The sequence below is a fragment of the Platichthys flesus genome, chromosome 6, assembly GCF_949316205.1.
Source record: "Platichthys flesus chromosome 6, fPlaFle2.1, whole genome shotgun sequence".
NCBI classification, from domain to species: Eukaryota; Metazoa; Chordata; class Actinopteri; order Pleuronectiformes; family Pleuronectidae; genus Platichthys; species Platichthys flesus.
In genome coordinates, this window is record NC_084950.1 from 19411534 (window position 1) to 19432616 (window position 21083).

The 21083-nt window shown below is 39.9% G+C and overlaps 2 protein-coding genes across 3 annotated transcripts; one reads left to right on the forward strand and one right to left on the reverse strand.

Annotated features, from left to right (window-relative positions):
- Positions 1-645: 645 nt before the first annotated feature.
- On the forward strand, positions 646-6842 carry ric3b (RIC3 acetylcholine receptor chaperone b). 2 transcript variants are annotated; one of them, XM_062390327.1, is made up of 6 exons: positions 646-882; positions 1586-1806; positions 2696-2774; positions 3573-3666; positions 4534-4664; positions 5201-6842. In XM_062390327.1, the coding sequence occupies exons 1-6, from the start codon at positions 762-764 to the stop codon at positions 5701-5703; spliced, it is 1149 nt and encodes a 382-aa protein (XP_062246311.1). In that variant the 5' UTR covers positions 646-761; the 3' UTR covers positions 5704-6842. The 2 variants fall into 2 exon arrangements, with proteins under 2 accessions (XP_062246311.1, XP_062246312.1); XM_062390328.1 differs by having other exon boundaries at positions 660-785.
- A 196-nt stretch (positions 6843-7038) lies between these two features.
- On the reverse strand, positions 7039-10972 carry psma1 (proteasome 20S subunit alpha 1). Its single transcript, XM_062390329.1, has 10 exons — positions 10866-10972; positions 9984-10028; positions 9779-9880; positions 8804-8907; positions 8612-8700; positions 8431-8501; positions 8168-8297; positions 7834-7913; positions 7623-7727; positions 7039-7309 (listed from the first exon to the last, which is right to left on the reverse strand). Exons 1-10 carry the CDS (start codon positions 10866-10868, stop codon positions 7250-7252), a joined length of 789 nt encoding a protein of 262 aa, XP_062246313.1. The 5' UTR covers positions 10869-10972; the 3' UTR covers positions 7039-7249.
- Between the last annotated feature and the right edge of the window lie 10111 nt (positions 10973-21083).

Consider the following 21083-nt stretch of genomic DNA (forward strand, 5'->3'; position numbering starts at 1 on the left):
CTGTTTTAAGGGGTATTTAATGGCCAGATATGGTCAAAACATGTATTTTTAGTTTATACTTAATTATATGATTCACTTTGGACCAAGTTAGGGTTGGGGTTAGATGAATGTCCCCCATGTTTTTTGTTTTCACGAAGAGTGAGAAGCGCATAGTTCACGTGTCCCCAGCCTCCTGACACACAATTTAGTGGAATTCATTACAATAAATTAAACATATAATGAAATTAAAAAAAAGAACATGTCTCAAAGTTATATCAATCTATTAAATTTGGTGCAGAGATTGGATTTTTTAACTGCTTTTCTGTTATAGAAGTTAGATTATGATCATATAAATATGATTTACGTTTTAGCAATTCACATTAAGTTAAACCTTGGCCAGTAATTAGCTTGATTATCTCTTAAAATACTTTATTTCAAAACATGTATACAAACATACATTGCAGATACAAGTAATAAGTCAGTTAATAAAAAGACAAATAGATAAATAAAAACAACTAAAAGGGATTCGCTTCATTATTATGTGTGACGTCGAACTGTCCTCTGTGAAAGAAGCCTGTGTAAAACGAGGTCCTTTAGCGACATCCAGCGGTGAAACCTGCTCATTACAGCCGCGGTCTACTTCCGTTCCCTCGGCCATCACAAGGAAGTTGATCCGTGGATGCAGCGGCCGCCTCCTCCTCGGCCCTTGGTCCTCCCCGCGAACAGCGCTCACATCCCGGCGCGCCTCCTCTCAGCGGCCCGCTGATCCTCCACCTGTCGCGATGGCGATGTCCACGTTCCAGAAGGTGACCCTCGCGACGTGTCTCGTGCTGTGCGTCGCGCTGCTGCTTCCCAAAATGCTGCTGTCGCGAGGGAGGAAGGATGCTGCGGAGCGGCCGGAGGGTGCGTCACCTTCACCGGCCTGGAACCCGTCCCACCCCCCCGTTGTGCGGAGGTTCACCAGGGGGAGGACGGAGGCTTCTTATTTACTGACGGTTCACAGCAGTGATTCCATGTTTATTTATGATTTTATTTAAAGCAAAACGTGTGCAGGACATAAACGGTATATCATCGTTATTGCAGTTACACTTTCCTCCCTGACGAGGGCGCCAAACGCTCATTCTTAAAATTGTATAAACATGTGTCTACAATAAAGGTGATATACGTCCGGGTAAAACTAACAGACGGAATTTAGCAGTTTATACATTTATTATATTTATGCTGCTTAATTATCTGAGTAAATGTAAGTGAGTAAAAGGTTCTAGATGAAATGTTACATTGCCAATACTTATATATACATATATGTCATTTATTTAAAATACTTAAAACAAAAGAATACAATTCAAAATGCTTCAATTAATTTAAAATACTGTACTCTTGTACATTAGCTGTAGGGGTAAAAAAATGTAAGTATATATCATAAGCGACCCGAACACACCCATATTATCACCCTGTTCAATTTTACAAAACGCTGTAATCTCATTTAGTATATGAGACAGATATTTGTTATATTTTGTTGTGAGCTGATCATCACAGTCTGTCCCTGGTGTTATTATTGTGATATATTATGCGTATTTCCTCTTCACTTGTCTTCCCCTCCTTCAAGGTTCAGGCCGCGCACCTCCCATGGTGCACCGTCAGGCGGCCCCAGAGGGCCGGGGCCAGAAGGCTGCGAGCGCCGGCTACTCCAGATCCCACAGCCCAGACGCCTCAACCAAGGCGAAGGGAACAGGAATAGGAACAGGAGGCAAATCCAACCTGGCGGGACAGATCATCCCTGTGTACGGCTTCGGGATCTTATTCTACATCCTCTACATACTGTTCAAGGTGAAAGACTACAGACACAAAACACAGCATTATGGTAATGTTGGATTCACAGACATGCTGGATACTGAACCTTAGTATTTCTTGGTACAGACTGAAATCTATCTGTTGCTCAAAGCAATGCAAAGGGCTGAAACCTGGTTCTGAATGGCAGAAACGTAGTCTGGTTTTTAATTTATCTGACAATACTTATTTGTTTCATAATTTTTCCATTGAAGATCCTGTCAAGCTGTTAGTTACTTTGCTTGAGAAGAAAACATGTTTACTTTTCTAATCATGGAAACTATCTTCCTTAAAACATCCATCACCTTGCAGCAAAATCTACAGCATCAAAGTCTAAACATGAAGCAAAAGTCCACATTGTAGTAAAAATAAAACAATTGCTGAGCAATGAGATAAAATATAATTCATTATCACAATATAGTTTTCATCAATAGCAATATGACACCTTTCCAATATTGATATCTTTCTACTTATCAGCTTCTCACTTGGTTTGTGTATTGTCAAGGGCCCAAGAAAGAGCAGTGTTGAACTTCAACATCAACGTAAGTGATGTTGTTGATCACGTCCATAGCACCGTCAGTTGAGTTGAGCTTCACTGAACTTTGAATAAACAGGTGAACAGCTCTTGTTTATCAAGTGGGTGTAATTCTCTGCTTATAAAGAAGTATCTTAAAAAATCTATTCTTTTTATAACATAAACCTTAAAATGTGACAAATATTGTAATGATTATCGCATTCAACTTTTTATTTTTAATATCTTTTTTGGCCATATCGTCCAGCGCAGAGAAACATAAAAATGAGTGTGGATGTGGTTTGACCGTTTGACCACAGACAGACGCTTTGCTGTGGGGCTCTGGGATTTGAATCCCTGTTATTGTCTCCCTGTCAGATCACATCGAAAGGCCACAACAAACCGTCGGAGAGCAGGTTTCCTTCAGCCCGCTCAGAGAACAAGAAGAGGAAGATCAGTGAGTACCATTCAGCAACAGTTAAACTCGTTCTCTTAGCAGCTTTCACGACAGGCTTCCATCTCATTGGATTAAAAATGAGCCCTGAGCACCTGCACCGCAGAGCTCTGATGTTTGATGGCGCTTATTTTCTTAGATTTTTGGATGGATAAACTCTGCTGTTGTTTGTTGGTTTTAATATTTAAAATGTTATTGTACAATGAATGACGTGGAAACCCTGATGAAAAACTGAAGTACTTATCATGATCTCTCTGTATTTTAAAATTGCACAGTTGTCATAGTAAAGATTTTATTATAAAAGCTTTTTAACTGGAGGGTATTTTCCATTTTTGCTGTCATCCATTAAAGGGGACATTTCTTTGGAAATGAGTAGAAGCTTTTCTGTAGCTCCTTCTGTGTGTGTGTGTGGTGTGTGTGTGTGTGTGTGTTTATCGTATTTGTATTAGGTCACTTCCAGTCTGAGAAATCTTCCCGGCTGACGTGCACGTTCATCATCTTAGTGCATTAACGTAATGAGAAATAAATTAATGTTGGTTATTTTCTGGCATATTGATTCCCATAAAGTGTCAAACAGTTAGATGAATGGTTGTGCACTTTTGCTGTGAAAACTATACATTTTCTAAATCATTTTCCCAGTCCACTCTTGTCTGTATTGTAGTTTTTGGAGCTCAGATTGTTTTTAAACCTGTGAACTTAGTGTGTGTGTGTGTGTGTGTGTGTGTGTGCATGCACATGTTGGTCAATTACATACATACATCTCTCCGTTGACCTCCTGCTCTTTCTGTCTTCTCCCTCCAGCCGACTTTGAACTGTCTCAGCTGCAGGAGAAACTGAGGGAAACCGAGCTGGTGATGGAGAACATTGTCTCCAACGCCCAGGACAGCCCCAGCAGGTGCGTGTGTGTCTGTACTGAGGAATCTTATCCTCCTTATGTCCCAACAGGAGCTCTTTCCTGTATCTGTTCATTCCACAGTAAAGATTGAGACCCTGTATAGACCTGGTATTTACATCCATCCTGAGGGATCCAGTCACGAGTGGTCAGTGCTAAGTTTAGGTCTGAACTCATTCAAATACATCCGGAGATTCGATTACTCAGACCACATCCGCAGGTTTTCTGATCACCTTCTATCCCTGTGTCCTCAGCCACACAAATGAGGGACCGCCTACTCAGCTGACTTCTCGGACCCGCTACAGTTTAAATGTCTCTTCGCACCTCTCTGTGTCCAAGCATTGATTTGTTTGCCGCCGGAATATCAACACTGGTCGGCCCATAACGATTGGCACTTTTCTTAAATTGGTCAAATCAATTCTCATAGCTGTGCATTCATTCAGTCCCTCCTGACTCCACTCACTCTCTTTCTCTCACTCTATCGCACAATCAAACACTTACACAGACACAAACATTGGGAAAAACTAATTACGGTCCTGTTTACAGATCTTGTGATCGGATCTCTCAAGTCGGATGTTAAAGGAATAGTTCACCCAAAAATGTACTTATTTTCTACTCATTTGGAGGACGTCTGTCGTCCAGTTGTCAGATGTGTCACAACAATGGTTAATATTGTTTGTCACTTGCCTGCTGATGACTTGCGAGTGGTGTCCCTTTTACTTGGGGAAGATTTTCCAGCACTCCTCCCTGTGGCTCCGTTTGAAGGAGACACTCCCAGCTCAGGCCTCTTCATATCTAGGGGTAGGGCCAAGGGAGAGGAATTGGGAATTGGAAAAGTCCTACATGTGTTACTTTCTGTTTGTGGTGCAGGGTGAAGGGTGTGATGGCAGATCAGGAGAAGAGTCTCCTGCAGCAGCTGACTGAGATAACTCGGGTGATGCAGGAGGGACAGCTGATGGAGGGCATGACTCCAGAGAAGAAAACCCAGGACAACTGGGAAGGTACCTGAACACAGCATACTCTCAGCTGCTATTTTATGATGGTTATGTATTTTGGTATAAGGGTTATCACTATTGACTATAATAGTTATGTTAATGAGTCCCAGGCGCCGCTGCTACAGAGCTAAATTGCACCATCTTTGACTCTGCACTTAGCTGGGCCCATAATAATATATATGCTAAGTATGAACAATTTATATTTTATGGTGACTAGAATTTCTTTTCTCAACATACGCATATATGAGAATATTCTTTCTATTCTGGGTAGGATTTTCTTATTAAAAAAATGTTATGTAGAATATTTCAGCGTACGATAATCTGAGACAACTTTCCCTTTCGAGCATCACTGTTTTTTCAAATGTTTGATGACAAAGATCCTCACAAACATCTCAGATAGAGGAGGTTTTCATATTGCTTAAAACAACAGTATCACTCAATGCTTCATTAGAAAGGAATATAATGTGTTCTGGAATAGTTGGCCTCTGGAATAGCTCTTTCATACATGGAGACCTTGAGAAGTCTCTTCATTTTCCTCACAGATTACCCTGAGGAGCCTCAGCAGCAGGACTGGGAACATTCTCCCTGCTGTTGTCAGCACAGTGAGCAGCACCACAGTCCACACACAGAGACAGAGGCCGACAGGACCGAAGCTGCTGAGGGTGACTTGCTGGAAAATGTTCCTGCTGAGGAGGTTGCAGGTGAAGCGGAGGCCCAGGAAGCAGAGGCCGTGACCACAGACGCTGTGAGAGAATCTGATTTATCTGATGGAGGTGAGGAGGACGCAGGCCCACAGAATGATTTAGCTGCAAATGAGAGGGAGGAGCTGAATCAATACAAAGAGCCAGGGGGTCAAATTGATCTGGGCGTCCCGGAGAAGGAGCTGGCTGGAGTCCTTAAGGAACTGGAGCTCACGCTGCAGATGACGACCATGATGGAGCAGGAGAAGGTGGAGGACCTCACCCGGCCTGTGGAGACTGAACCTGCTCAGAGTCAGGTCAGACGGAGAAACAAGAGGAGGAGTGCAAAGAAAGCTGCACACTGACTTGAACATGACACACACAAACTTGAGCCTGGGGCTGGTGTATGTGAGGAGAACCTCTTTTTTATTATTTATCTGTTGTCATGAGATGGACGGTTCTGTGAAGGGCGGTGATAGAAGTTGTTTCTTTGTTAAAGTGAGTATAGGAGAAATATGTGGACAGAGTGTTTTTTATCAATAATATCCGATTTATCTATTGGATACAAAAGAAAACATAGTATAAATATACTTAAAATGTTTCTTTGGAAAAAACAAAGGCCTAGTATTTCATTATCAAATATAAAACACCAGTCTCCACAGTTTTTAATTGAATTTCCTGGAGATGCAGATGGGACTTGTACTATGTAAGATAGTGAAGGCAAAACTTGACAACCAGTATCTTGAAATAGTGCAGATGTAAACAAACCCAGTGTTTACTTCAGTTAGAAAAGTGATGAGTTGGTTATCTACAATGGAGTATTAGAGACATATTGCAAATAATGTAAAATAACAAGAATGAAAGTCAACATGTAATGAGATGTGAAGTTGTAATTTAATGAGAAGACAAAATTTAAAACTAAATTTTCAGAAAACCAGACAGAAACAGGCCCACTGCTCATTTTAGCTCCGATCAGGGCAGTTGTCTGTAAAATGTCCAATGGGCAGAAATAAATGCAGCTGATAAAAACTGGACCCGCAATGAAAATAGTGATTGATTTGATTTCATTACTGTAATTTACTGAGGGGACTTGTGCTCCCCCCCACTGCTGTCAGCATGTCTGAACCAAATTAATTGGAAACTTCCTGTAGTCTTCATGTCCCAGGTGGATACGTTTACTCTATATATTTCTATTATTTATAAAATATTTACTGACTAGAAACCGGTATTCAGTTTAACAGCTTTAATGTGAACAGACACAAAATATGCTGCATTAATTGTGAGGAAATGGTTCAACGCATGTTTGGTATTAAGTGTTCCTGCTCTCTTCTGGACAAAGTGTTAGTGATATTAACATTTTTTGCACCAACAACGTTTAACCTTTTCAGCTTGAAATTATTAAAGATTTTTACTTTTATAAAACTTATTTATTCACTGTTCAGAAAAGCACCCGAAAATACATCAGTGATTTCAATACTGTGAATAAAATGGTTACTTCAGTTTCCTCAAGACTCGGTTTCATTTATTTTACTCAAGATTGTCACAAGATTAAAAATGTAAACAAGCCGATTCTTGAAACTCACCGTTTGCTACCTGCAAAGCTGACTTTTGGTTAATTTAAATGATTTAGCTGTAGCACGTTTTGTAAGTTAAATAAAAGTGTATTAAAATGAAAATGAATGATGAGGGTAGTGCAGCAGCACAATTCAAAAAAAGAGTTTATTACTTGTATAATGTTTGACTTTACTCATACAAAAGCAACATCACGCTGGTTGATGTCAGCACAGAATATTTTGGAATAACAGTTAAGCAAGTGGCACGTCTCAACAACTTTCCCCTCTAAGCAATCATTCAGGTGAGTCCGGTTGGTTTGAGATCTACAGGAAGTAGATCCCTGGTCAGCTTGCTGCCTCAGTGCTCCATTGGCTCCTCGACTACATCTGCAGCGGGTTCATCTGCAGCCGCGGCAACCTGAGACACACAGCGATTTCCATTAATACACCAACTTCTCACTCTTACACTAATAGCAATATTTTCCAATATAGATAGATTCCAATATTGTCCATTTTAACTATAATCCTTGTTTTTTTAAGCCTTTAAATATTTGCCCTGAGCCCTTCACATGTATTTTAACAGCATCGGCTAAATGTGTGTTTCAATGGGGAACCTTAAAGAGCTGGAAACGCATCGGGCAACCTCCAGATTAATACCTTATATCACTTTTCAGCACACAACATGAAACATTCTATTATATGGGCCAGACTTGTTAAATCCTTGGCGGTACCTTTCTCTGTGGCCTCTCCTCCAGTCCCTCCAGGAACGGGGCAACAGCATCATCGTCATAAATGGTGAACTCCATGTCTTTTCCCACAATGCCAATTGAAACATTCTGCAAAGCACAGGGGTTTAATTTACTATTAAATTATCTTGATTTTTATTCATGTTAAAAGAATCTTAGAGAAGAATTGAAATATGAAAGTGGAGAGCTGGTGTACCTTGATGGTGAGGTCCTGCTCAGCGGGGAGAGTTTCTCTGAGAGCACGGAGGCCATGCTGGACCAGGTCATTCAGATTGCCTGAGAACAAAGAATTACCATGAGCATATTGAAAGTATGTTTTTCCACTTGTCAATTAACAGGTCAAAAACACTTAGTGGTCAAAGATATTAATTTCTTTTCATGCTTTTTCACTTCACGAACATTATGTCACATTTTGGAACAATGAGAAACGTCAATGATGAAAATGTATATAGATGCCCGATGCAAATAGCTTTTCTTGTGAATAGCTGAAATAAGAGTGTGTCAGAATAGAATATGAAATTCCATCTTACAGTCAGAAAACTTGTCCATGCTTCTCTCCAGGTAGGTGCGTGCAGACTGAGAGCGTGCTCCGATCGACATCGCTTTGCAGTCAAAGTAATTGGCTGACGGGCAGGTCTGGAAGATGTGAGGTCCCATGTCCTGAGAGAAACAACAAATGAACATGAGCTACGATCAAACGTCGTCCTACATTCCAGATTTGTACGATCTAATTTGTCACAGGCGAGAGACATAGCAGGAGATAATACTGTAAATGAACAGTGTGCAAACTTACATCATAGCCGGCAATGAGGAGTCCCACGCCATAGGGCCTCCTACCATACCGCTGTGTTGGGATTTGAGTTTCTGGGGTTTCGGTCAAGGATCACACATAAAGCCCAAGTTAACAATACCTAGCACATGCTGTCTACAAAGTTCTACTTCACTTTTCATGTAGGAGGTGAGAGAAAGGATACTGCTGCCAACAAGAGAGACAAGACGTGATGTGGGGAGGGGCCTGTCGAAGACAAATCTGGAGTCCAAGCACTCCTGACGCATGAAGTTACTGTGGGAGAGACAGTGTTGATATTATGTCAAACTTATTCAATATTTGGTGTACAGCTTTACTGAAAAGCTCCATTTGGAACTTCAAAGTATCTGAGACTCACCAGAGCAGTCTGGCATCAGCAGTCAGTCCAGCAATGGAGATACCGATGTGGTTGTCAACATGGAGGATCTTCTTCTGGTGGGCAGCCAGTTCAGACTGGGCTCTCTGCAGAGACAAACAACAAGATGCATCAGAAATGTACAATCTACTACATTGTTTTCGTGCGTCTTCAGTGTGTTCAAATATATTCCATAGTCCAATTAAATGATACAGATATCATAACTTTGTTCCATGGTATGCTTTTTTCATTAAGCAGGATGCCAGAGTGGTCTTTAACATCAGAGGGGACTTTTAATATTAATGAGAGTGAAGAGTAAAGTGACACCTGAATACTTCTGAAGCAGATGGTCTCTGCTTGTGGCAGTTAGTTTGAGGATAAAGGTAGATCTAAGTTGTTTCTGAGGGGGAGGGGATTAGCTGGCCCTTTTTGTTCATGAGACACACACCTTGCTCAAACTGATGCAGTCAACAGTCCTGCCAAAGGCTGTCTCTTAATGAGGGATATAACATTTGGATGTGTTGATCAATTATGAGGATGCTGAAAGGTAAATTGTCTTTTTTTATTTTGTCTGACCCATTTGTATAACTAAAATGATCATGTACTCAGATCAGCAACTTGCTTACACCGTTTCAACAGAAACTGAACAATACAACTTCTCGAAGTGAGAATTTTTTGCAGTACTATTATATCCGACTGTTTATAGCTTGGTGTACTTAATTAACTGCAAACTGAGGATACACGGTATAACTTTAAAGCAAACTGGAGATGAAATATTCAGTCTGAAGAGTTATGGAGATAAAAACAACGCCGACTACATTGTTAAATTAGGTATAATATAAATTTCCTATTCTACCATCTGTACGACAGGGATGTAATCTGTAACAAAACCACAGACAATGACTGTCGGTGGGTAAAAGCAGAAACTGACTGACAAAGTTTGAAGACAGGAACAGACAAGATGCTGAATGGTTTTACCTTCAGAGCAACCAGGACCGCAAGGGTTCTGGATTTGAGTCCTACAGTGGCCGAGCCTTGCTTCACTGCCTCCATGGCATACTCGATCTGATGAATACGGCCCTGTGCACAAATTAACAAACACACACTAAACAAACAGCCACTAACAAACTCACATCAATGTTCGTCCTGTAAAAGACAGACTTGGAGGCAAACAGCAACTTACCTGCGGGCTCCATACTGTCACGTCGTTGTCGTATTGATTGCGGAACTACGAAAGAAGATAAACAATTGAAAACATGAGAAAACACAATTTCTAATAGAACACAGGAGCGGAGCTTACGTAGTTGTCCTGCATTTCAGGCTGTTGTCTCGTTGACAGAGACTTTACCCGGATCTCAACCTGTTCGCAGCTCAGACTTTTCTGGACTGAGGTTTTTAATTACCAACATGCCTGAATAATAGATGATCGCGTCTTTGCGTGCAGCCACTGGCCAGGAGAGCCCCACAACGGGTTATAAACTTCCCACTAGCACATGTTAATAATGGTTCTGGGTCCTGTGATCAACCAGCGATTATTAACCACAAGTATCGAAGTGTATTGAATACAGTGAGCAGCAGCGGGGGGCTGTGTATTTTGGCTTTAAAAAGGTTATTTGACAAATCGAAAGTAAAAGACCAGTCACCTCCACTGGAGCTAGGAGTGATGCTAACTCAGCCTGTGCAGGCTAACTTCTGTTAGCACCTAGCATGCTAACTCATCAGTGACAGGACTGTGATATGTGACCATTTGGCTTCTCATTGGGATAATTTGAGTTGATTGTACAAGCGATTAAACATGGCTTCGTCGGATAAATGTTAGCTGCGCATAGATTCTTCGAACAAACGCTTAGTTTAGTTATCATCAGTGCGGCTAACGTTAGCAGCTCCCGAGTGTTTTGCTTACTCACAGTGCACAGCTTAGCTAACTAACGGCAGTTCAGCGTCTGTACACGACTCCGGGGTTTTAAATGTCTTAGTTTGAAATCGCGGTGCGTTGCATTGTCTGTGCAGATAATTCTTATTCTGTTAAATTCACTTCAGTAGAGTGAATTTCATTCATTCTTACCATGTCTGCTTCTAAGTGAGTCGCCTCTGTCTGCCGGCGCTGCAGTCGGAATTTGATTTCTCTTCCTGGACGCGATATCAGGGCAAACCAGTAGAGCTCCGATTTCACATCAGTGCTCTATGGAGTGAACCTGAGAACATAGATTGTGTTTATGACTCTAATGTGTTTACTGTTAAGAACTCTTAATATGTTACTTTTGTAAAATATAAAAGCGAAGAGATGTATGGATATAAATGTACAAAAAGATTTTCACTTACAAATAAAAAAGGTGATTACTATCAATGTATTATAATTTATAAATATTATTAATTATTCTTTCAGAATTATATATACATTGCACATTTCAATTTCACATTCACATTCACATTATCTGCAAGTAATAATAATGATTTGATATTATATATGTATATATTACAACAAAAAAGTTTCAACATCTATTGTAAAGTCAGGGGATTTGTTGTAAAACCCAAAGCAAAGGGAAGAGAGGTTAAATATCTTCAGCAGTACTAAGTCCTCTATGTATATAATATAAAATGTGAGACATACTTTTCGAATCAATTATTATATAAATATACATTTTTATAATAATTTTAGCACACTGTTTCATTACCATTATGTCTATTAATAACTTATAATCCTGAAAGGTCACTATGTAAAACACTGTGTGACTTTGATTTGAAAAGGGCTGTAAAATAAACCATTTACTTGTTGAATCTCCTCCTTTTTGCTCTACAGTCGCAGTGTGTTTGCATGACCACTAGGCAGCAGCAGTAAATTAGAAGAGGACAATGTGAGTGCCTCACTGAGCTTAGGAGCACTCATCACTTACTGCTGGTAAAACCATTTCCTCACACACATAAAAAGTCCCGAGAGAAAGAACAAACTGTCCTGCAGACAACCACAGTGGCTGTTTTATAAGCTGGTTTGTAGACTGTGATGTATGCCACTGTCGGTTATGGAGAAGTCTGTCTGCTTAAAAATATACTGCTTAAAATATAGTAATAGCAGTTTTTCACTGAAATGAAGCAGGGCCTCATTCACTTTAACAGACAGTTGGATGTTAAGTCATCGGCACACAACTTAAAAAATAAGCAACAACAAATTGGACTTTATTGTGTTAAACCAACACATACATTTGTAGTTGTGTGTCCTTCTTCTTATGCATCAAATCAACTTAACAGAGTAATTAAATAATGGAATATAAAGATGAAAATCAGACTATTCAATTATTAGTCAAGATAGCAGATATAAATACTAGACGGGGGTGTTTCGTTTCCAGTCTGTGTCTTGAAATGAAAAATGCTGCATATTTAAATAATTCACATCTGTAGTTATTTCTGTGCCACAGAGCACTTCAATCAATACATCTCATCCCTTGTGTTTTTCTAAAAGACCGAAGCTGGAGAAGAAACAAGTGACCTTTAAACTGGATTGAAAAATCGGCTGCACAGACACTGAACTGGACCTACAAAATTTGATTTTAAACCTGGTTTATACACTAAGCTCATTTTGCTGTGACATGCACAGTTGGGCAAAGTCAGCAGCTTATTTATCATCCACCAAACAGCCAATGATGCTCAGAGGTTTTTTTTTATGTCTCACCCCCGTAAATACATTGAGATTTAATGTAATAAAAATGTCTTATTGTTTAAATTTTTGTGAGACAGTTGAAAGGGATCTTCTTTTTCAGAGGCTTCACCTCTAGCAGAACATTTACATTTGTATGAAGTGAATCAGCATAAACCGAGTCTGCCCAGTCTTGTTATCAGTTCAAGAAACAAAAATAAAACCTTATATTGGAATATTGTTTCAATATGGTAAGCCTTCTTCTCAAAAGAAACTTACAATCTCTCATGTAAAATTATGATAATTGTGCTATTAGATGGATAAAAGCCAAAGATTACAGGTCAACAATTCAGACTAATAAAGGGAAATATTCATGGATTCATTGTTTGTATTGGAATTCATTTTCTGTTGGTATTTTACAGCTTTTCTATGAAGCAGTGCTCTCAACCTTTTCGTCCTGTGACCCTTTAAAACAAAGCAGTGTCCACTTGTTTGTGAAGGATTAAAATTGTCATTGAAAGCTACAAAAGTAATATGTTTTTTTTGAGCAATATTTCTTAATTTTCCTCTTCTGTAAATCAAATGAACCATTAAATTAACTTTTGCAGCCCATTGATGTTTTCAGGTCGTAACCTCCACTACAAAGTTATAATATCAACCAGTATCTATTAATTCATACCAACCACAAATAAATGGTCTAAATACCAAATAAAATCCTAATGACTGATCTGATTTAAACCTTTTATCTATGAAACGATTTAAATACAGTTACCAAAAAGCAAATGGAGAGAAGAAACTAAGGAGCAAATTAATATGAGGTCTTAGGATAATCTATAGTTTGCTGAATTCAAAACCAAATATAACCCATTATTATCATTATTATGTATTATTATTATTCATACACAGTAAGTGGCTAAATAAACACACAATTATACCCAAGTTGTATAGAGCCAGTAGGGCTGGGTGAAAAAACTATAAAAATAATTATCACAATATAACTTTAATCAATATCAACGTAACACAAGTCCAATATAATTACAATGCTTATACACTGTGTAAGCACAGTGAAGGAGGAATAATTACATTTACATATGATAACATTGTAATCATTTACGATCATCACAATTTTTGTCTTTATAAATTACACAGTTATAGAATAGCTCTACAGGTGGATAAATGCTGGTTAACCAGTGACCCTGTTATGAATGTCTTCTTTTGCTGCTTTCTTTCCATCCTTCAACATCTATATAAAACTCCACCAAAGAGGTTATTTTGTTCACACCATTTTTTTGTTGGTTATTTGAAATAAAAATTACACAAAAACAACTGCTCATGAAACTGTGGTATAAGGGTCAGGGAAGAACCAATTAAATCTGTTTCTCTTACACTGAGAAATGGGGTGTTGATTTAGTTTTTTACATAATTCATGAATCTTAATAAAAAAAAAACACTCAAACTTGTGGAACTTAAATCTGCGAATGTGCACAATTTGGTGCAGTTGGATTGAATTAAATTAGGTCTTTGGGTCTTGACAAAGGTATTTGCTCTAATATCAGTGTGTGTATTTGGACTATGGGCAGAGAAGGTCTCTGGTTCGTCTCTGGTTCGACTCCACGGAGAGACAACAATAGATTAACCTGGATTGATCTGTCCAAAAATCCAAGAGTCTCCCTACCCTGTCTAGTGCCCCTGAGCAAGGCACCTTACTCCCCCAACATCTGCTCCCCGGGCGCCGTACATGGTCGCTCACTGCTCTGTGTGTCCTGCACCAGATGGATTAAAAGCAGAGGTTACATTTCCCTACCTGCATGAGTGTGCCTTTGCATATCTGTGCATGTGTTTGGGACTAATAAATGCATCTGCATCTTAGCATCTTGACTTTTTATCAGTGTTCTATAACTAACATGCAATACTACTTCCTTTAGCACAGTATTGTCCTGATAAAGCATCTGAGGCTGTAACAATATAGATTCATTTCAGCATTTTCCACACACAGAGGGTTTTTAAATCTCCCAAAAAAGATGTTTTACCTGCAGGAAGTTTGCATTAACTTTCAAGGCTTCATTTACTGACACCGACATCCTTTACCACACCAGTAAGGCTATTTACTAGCTAGTTATTTACTGGACTTGAATAAAAAATAGAAAAAATTGTTTGCTCAAATGTTTTTCTGGAAGTATTTGCTTTATTCCTCATGGGGTTCTCTCACCTGCCATGATGAGTGTCTCAACAGTCAGAGAAACACCCACTGAAGATCCAAGCTTCTCGCACATCCAGCCCTGTGTCTGGTTTTGAGCTTGGCCGTTGCTCGCCTTTTCCCTCTGTTAATGATATCTGATGTACCCTTGATCCAGGGGGAGGGGGGGGAGATGAATGAGTGGGGCTGTGCTGACGAGCTCTCCTCCTTTGCCAAGGCAGTGCCAGCACGGCGGCGGCCATTACATCAGCACGCCAACCTCCTCCTTTGTGATTGAGATTGTAGGAGCAGTGCTGAGCTCAGCTTGTTTTTTTTTTCTTCCTGGGGGCCTCATTTAACTCTGCCAAACAGCCCCCTGTTTAATTTTTCAAATGGAGAGCGGCCTGAGTCACTGTGTGATGGGTCCAAGCCACACTGTGGACTCTGCGCTCGCACATGGTGGTGGGGGAGAGGGAGAAGGAGGTGTTTTAAGGAGACGAAGAGAGTGTGAGTGCACCCATTCCTCCACCCAATCATGCCTTACAGTTTGTTTTAATCACACAGCAACAGAGTGAAGCCTTTTCTGCTCGAAATCATATGCGATTAAGATATAATTTGTTTATGTTACCATGAATAATGTATATTTTCATTATGTGTTTGAATCAGTGCAGAGCCTTTGTTTCCACTTTATTCTGACTTTTACCGAAACTGCGTGTGACAGACTCCTTGTGAATGATGATGAACACATCATCAGCTAGCCTATACATTTAGCATATATGTGCTGAATCCTGAATTAATTTAGCATCCTGAGTGGTTTTAAAACCAACAAGTACCATCCTGTTGTTGCTATAAATAGGTCAGCGATGTGGTTTAGCCTGCAAAATGACGGGACTAATGGGCGGGAAAAGGGACTGCTCTGCCAAGGTTGCATTAAGCTGGCAGCGGTCCAATAACAAGGCAGGTCAGGGGTCAGCGGCCGCACCGCACACCAAAGGAAAGCCATCCCATCCCCTCCCCTCCTAAAAGTTTTATGAGTGCTGGATACTGTATGTCGTCACTGCTGATTACATTTCTCACAGCATAAAGTGGGAGCATACGTACACGAGGGAGGAAGTGAGGTGGGAGTCTGCTGACTCTTTCCTGGTGTTGACGAAAGCGCCTATGCAGCATTTCAGTGGCAAATGGCTGAACAGGCTTTCGCTGGCTCAAAAAATGCAGTAGATTGTGAAGCACTTAATGTTATCAGCAGCCAGATAGATGGTCTCTTTAGTCAGTCTGTGGACCTAAGTATAGACAGCTAATAAGTAGCAAACCACACATTCAGTGTCTTTAGAATCATCTATAAGACAGAAGCAGTTTCAGTGAAAACCACCTGATGCCAGTGAGCATTACACACATACTGCTGTTTGACTTCTGTAAATTGTAGGCTGGCAGCACAGTGGAGCAGTGGTTACTGGTGTCTGTATGTGTTTTCTACCAGTACTGAAGCTTCCTCCCACAGTCCACAGAATTGCAGATTGGGGTTAAAGGTTAACTGAAGTCTCTAAATGAAATGTAGGTGTGAATGTGAGTGTGAATGGTTGTTTGACCCTGTGATAAACTGGCGACCTCTTCACCCCGCCTCTCACCCAGTGTAAACTGAGATTGTGTGAGAAAACGTGAGTAACACTCCGGCTCCCAGGAAGGAAATGCGATCCTCCGAGAAGTTGATTTCAGTCATTGTATTATAACTAATTAGAATTTTCCTTTCCATCATGTTTATTGTTTCTAAGTCAGGAAATAATCCCACATCCGAGCCCGTGCATTCATCATTTTAATGCTGTGACTGCATCTGAGCACAGAATAATTTTCCACAAACAAACTCTACACAAAAACTGTAGATGAGAAAGCACATTACTAGATATATTTCCCGTCTATCTGTACTTTTCGAAAGCACATATTTTTTTAGATAGGCCTATTTTTCACTTTTACTCATTTTGCTTTAATATTTAACAGCAAGTACCTACGTAGTTTTATCCAAGTAGAAGAGTTAATGTTCTTTTATTTATAATTGAGTACATTATTACAGTTATACAGCCATGTTAATACACTATATCTGTTTTTGAGAGACGTCTTGAGTAGTCTTGATGACCACTCAAAGTTCTCTACAGTACAGTTTTACATTCACCCATTCACACACACATTCGTACAGTGCATTTAGTCGCAGCACTTTGTTATTCTATGGGGGTTGGGGGGGGGGCATTCAGGGTCGGCATGCAGATGGGTCAGGCTTGTGATCGATCTGCCGAACTTTGGAGGACGTCCGCTCTACCCCTCAGCCACAGCCGCCCCAATACTTGATTGGGTTATACTTGATAGCTAGTCACTTGCAGTAGCAGCATATTAAGGAGGAATTTGGTCATGCACAGTGTAACGATAACCGCTAGGGGCATGGAATCTGACAATGTTATTACATTCTACGACCATTTTTAGTTTTTTTATCGGGATCAGTCTTGAAATTGTCCGCAATCAAGAGAGGGACATTTTACTATTGTACCAACTATACTGTTTTTGGATCCCCTGAGTTGACACAAGTTCATATCAACTCAATGCTAAAATGTGTTGTGGTGCATTTGTGATGGTTCATGTCTATCATCATTTATGTGGTATGGTTTTGAAAAACAATTAACGGCGAATGAGAAGCTGGTACCAAAAATTGTGTACGGCAATGATCAGCACAACACTAGGTAATATTAACAAATCTTTACAACAAGGGAAGAATCTGTAAGAACATGCTTAGAATGATTCACTCCTGTCTGTTCAACCCAACTCATGAGTATCTCAGAAGCCTTGATATACACATTGGAGCCGGAGAAACAATACTCAAGACACAGTGGAAAGAGGATAAGTGAAAGTCGTCACATTCTGGTGGATGTCAAAGGTCAGAATGCTCCTATAAACATATTCATATAAAAAATGAAATAAAGTAATATATGAACCCATTTGTCAGTAAAAACAATATTCTAACATCATTAGAAATGATTTAACATAACGATTGAGGATTGAATACATCAATGCAGGTACTAGAAATCCAATACCTCTGCCTCAACATAGGCTTTTCCATCACGACTGACGTAAAGCTTTGCTCGGACTTCACAGGTAATCCGTCCCGACCACAGACGGTATGATCTCTGTTGTAGATCATAACTAGGCACTAATAGAATTCCTAAGTGTTGTTTCAGGAGAGACGTGTGTCATTGGTTAAATGCTTTTACAGATTTCCAGTCTTGTCTTCATATGCTTAATGCATATTGTTAGGTTTGATGTTGAACTTTAAGCAAAATGACACACATCATAGTCGTAAACCGAACAGTAATGTTCTTGCATAATCGTCATCATTAAACAGACAACCAGACAACACAGTGATGTAAAGATGCCTGACTGAGCTCCTTTTGAAAACGAATGCACCGGAACAACTTTACTCATTTCTCATCCCTTGTCAGTGTCAATGCAGAAACATCTAACGATGCCAAACCTACAGAACGGAGACATCCAATCTTTACTTTGGCACCACAGCTAACTTTCAAACAATAATTGCATTTGCTGGTCTCGCTATGCAGTTTTGGAATAAAAGTAATGTGAGTGGTCACTTTTGAAGAAGAGAGCATTGTCTTCTGTCAGATAACATTACTCTGATCCCTTTATTATCCACAAACTATTATTGAACCGCAGCAGAAGTAAAACAAAGACAAAACGAAACAAAGACAAAAATCACGGCTGATATCACAAATCCTGCATGACGTTATCTGACGATAGCTGGGAGAGATTTATTGCATGTCTACATTATGAGTCATCGTTTTCATTAAACGTCAGCCCTGATCAGATTTCTTTCAAGACATGAATGTCAGTGTGCCGTGTGATACATGTCTTACTTCCGACTCGTGAAGTTCCGTTCAATGAGTTTTGACTGACATCACGCATTTCCCCGACGACTCAGTCTATTGAGGACATCATGTTGGTACAGTCCCGCTTGATCTATTATCCATGGTGATCGTGTACATAAGACACACCCTCCAGTTGTCTGTGTGGCAATCAGGTTGAATTTACTCCAAATGTGTTCCAAATAACACTGATGTGGTCAGGGCCCCGAGGTAGACCATGCCTTCTGTGTTGAAATCAATTCATAATTCTCATCATACATTGAGAAATCTCTGTCTTTCTGTCTTTATGTCCTCTGATCGAATTCAAACATGGTGGATGTTTTGCTGAGGTCCCAAGAAACAATGTCAACTATATTTTATTTCTACGTTTGCCTGCTTCCTGCTTGCTATTATTTGCTTGCTGGATTGAGACCATATTGCACTTATGACATCTTAAAGTTCTTTGTTTCTGAACTTTACTCTAAACATCCCCTTAAATGTCATGTGATGTGACCTTTGTGTGCTTAATGTATATGACAGCTCATGGGTAGTCAGTGCATGCATGACCGATTCAACTGATTACAGGCGGCTATAAAAAGATATTGACTTATTTGTTAGAGGCATTGCTCTGTGATCATGTTGAATGGGAGGATTTATCTTGACATTAAGTACGTATCATTGGTTACAGCGGAGCAAACATGACACCAAATGAGGACAGGGAGACCTGTCAATCAATACTTGGGAGTTGTAGGAGACCAGCGAGCAGTCGGCACAGACGAGTTCTGCTTCATTGCAAAAGGTTAGCTCAGTTTGATATTTATGGTATTTGACTCTTGGACTTGGCTGTTTAGGAAATCCAATGCTTTTCGAAAGCATCAACTTTCATTATAGGAAAACATGTTTTCCCATTCCTATTATGTGCCCAGATTTGTTTTTCCTGCAAAAATGTTTTTTCATACATTAACCTTTCAACTGGTGAAGGGAGGTTGGCATGACTTAGAGCATCTAATAGCCACGAGACAATTTGGTGGCAAAGTTTGGTGGGTGTGTGTGATCAAGTGTTGTTCTGGAGACACCTGGATGATCCAAATCTATTCATTAAATCCCTTTAATGGCCTCTTGTGCTTCAGGATCCATCAAGTCACAGTAATGGCCTTTTACGAGTGAAGAGCATTTGACTGATTGGAAAAACTGTCCCATTTGTGGTGAGCATAAAAAAAATGCAATGGATGAACACAGCATATTCATTTCATTGCCTTGCCAGCTGAACCATTAACTGGTAGACTCAATTACGTAAACGAGGGTGACATAACCAGGGATAGAAGAGGATCATGGGTCAGGAATTTGATGGATCTCGATTTGCGATATTTCCCAATTTGAAAGGGAGAACAAGCTCTCCAAAGGATGATGAGTGCTCTTTCGTGAGACACAAGGGAAGCTTGTCTAAGGCATCAGGAGGAACAAGAACCATGACAAAGACAGAAATAATGACAGGAAATTACACAAAAAAAGCCTCTGCAAAAAAAATTCAGTGTAGGACTCAGTGCACTCCAACAAATAAAGAAAATAAATGACGATGACGACTTTGGATGAAAGCCACTGTTAGAAAATGAATAAAAGAATGAAAGAATTAATCCTCCACAGATACATATTAGATCCCATAATTAAGACTTTCCTTCTCAGTTGCACCTTGAGCATCTTTGAGCCTCACTTGGGAGCAGAAATGTCCAACTCTCAGCTTTGCTGCAGGGGCAGAAATGATGGCAGATTCTTGGACATGGGCCAGGCTTTATAACCGCATAACGTTTAACTTTCTATAAATACCACGGGACGTGGTCCAAGTTGATCAAGTGTGATTGAATCTGAAATGACTCCAAAGATGAAAGCCAAGTTTCCTTAAGATACTTCAGAGGAGCCGCTTGCCTCTGCCCAGCTTTTGACAGGGCAGCAGCCTGAGTCACTCCATGGTTCTCTTAAGGTGCATCACGGTTATTCCGGCAAAATAAAGGCATCACCACACAAGATGACTATTATCCTAAAAGGCCAGTTGTTAGTGTGGATGAGTAATGTCCTGAAATATTGATTTACAAGTTGTCCATCATGATTCTGATAATTGTTTTAATTTCAACTAGACTCTGGTAGAGGGCATAGTAGTTCAAATGACTGTTTGCTGAGCCCAGCACGTAATTACAAGCGTTCTGTTCTTGTAACTTATGCAGTTTACAACGATAACTGTAGATTTACCATCAGAGATGTTGTAATATTTTTAACGATGGGTCAATTTCCGAAAGTCTATTATCTAGCCAGCAACAGTTTTTAAAGCTGAGAAATCAAACCAGACATAAACATTTATTTAAGGACTATATTATATGTTCACATGCATGTATGTGCAAGTGAAGCACTCAGTTTTATCATGTATATCTTTATATTTAAGCTCAATGAACACTGCTGCAAAAAATCTCAACAAGCTTTCTGTTCAAAACTGTTGTCAGACATGAACTTGAGAAAACTTTTTAGCAGGGGGCCTCACTGAAGAATGAAAGGAGCAACTGACTCTGAAAGTACCGTTCTCACATT

Excerpts from the sequence above, each read along its gene's own strand:
- ric3b (XM_062390327.1), top strand. The coding sequence starts at position 762 with ATGGCGATGTCCACGTTCCAGAAGGTGACCCTCGCGACGTGTCTCGTG. Across the intron at positions 1,807-2,695 it reads TCCTCTACATACTGTTCAAG|ATCACATCGAAAGGCCACAA; the intron begins GTGAAAGACTAC and ends TCTCCCTGTCAG. Across the intron at positions 3,667-4,533 it reads GCCCAGGACAGCCCCAGCAG|GGTGAAGGGTGTGATGGCAG; the intron begins GTGCGTGTGTGT and ends TTTGTGGTGCAG.
- psma1 (XM_062390329.1), bottom strand. Across the intron at positions 9,881-9,983 it reads TGACAGTATGGAGCCCGCAG|GGCCGTATTCATCAGATCGA; the intron begins GTAAGTTGCTGT and ends ATTTGTGCACAG. Across the intron at positions 7,914-8,167 it reads CATGGACAAGTTTTCTGACT|GCAATCTGAATGACCTGGTC; the intron begins GTAAGATGGAAT and ends CTTTGTTCTCAG.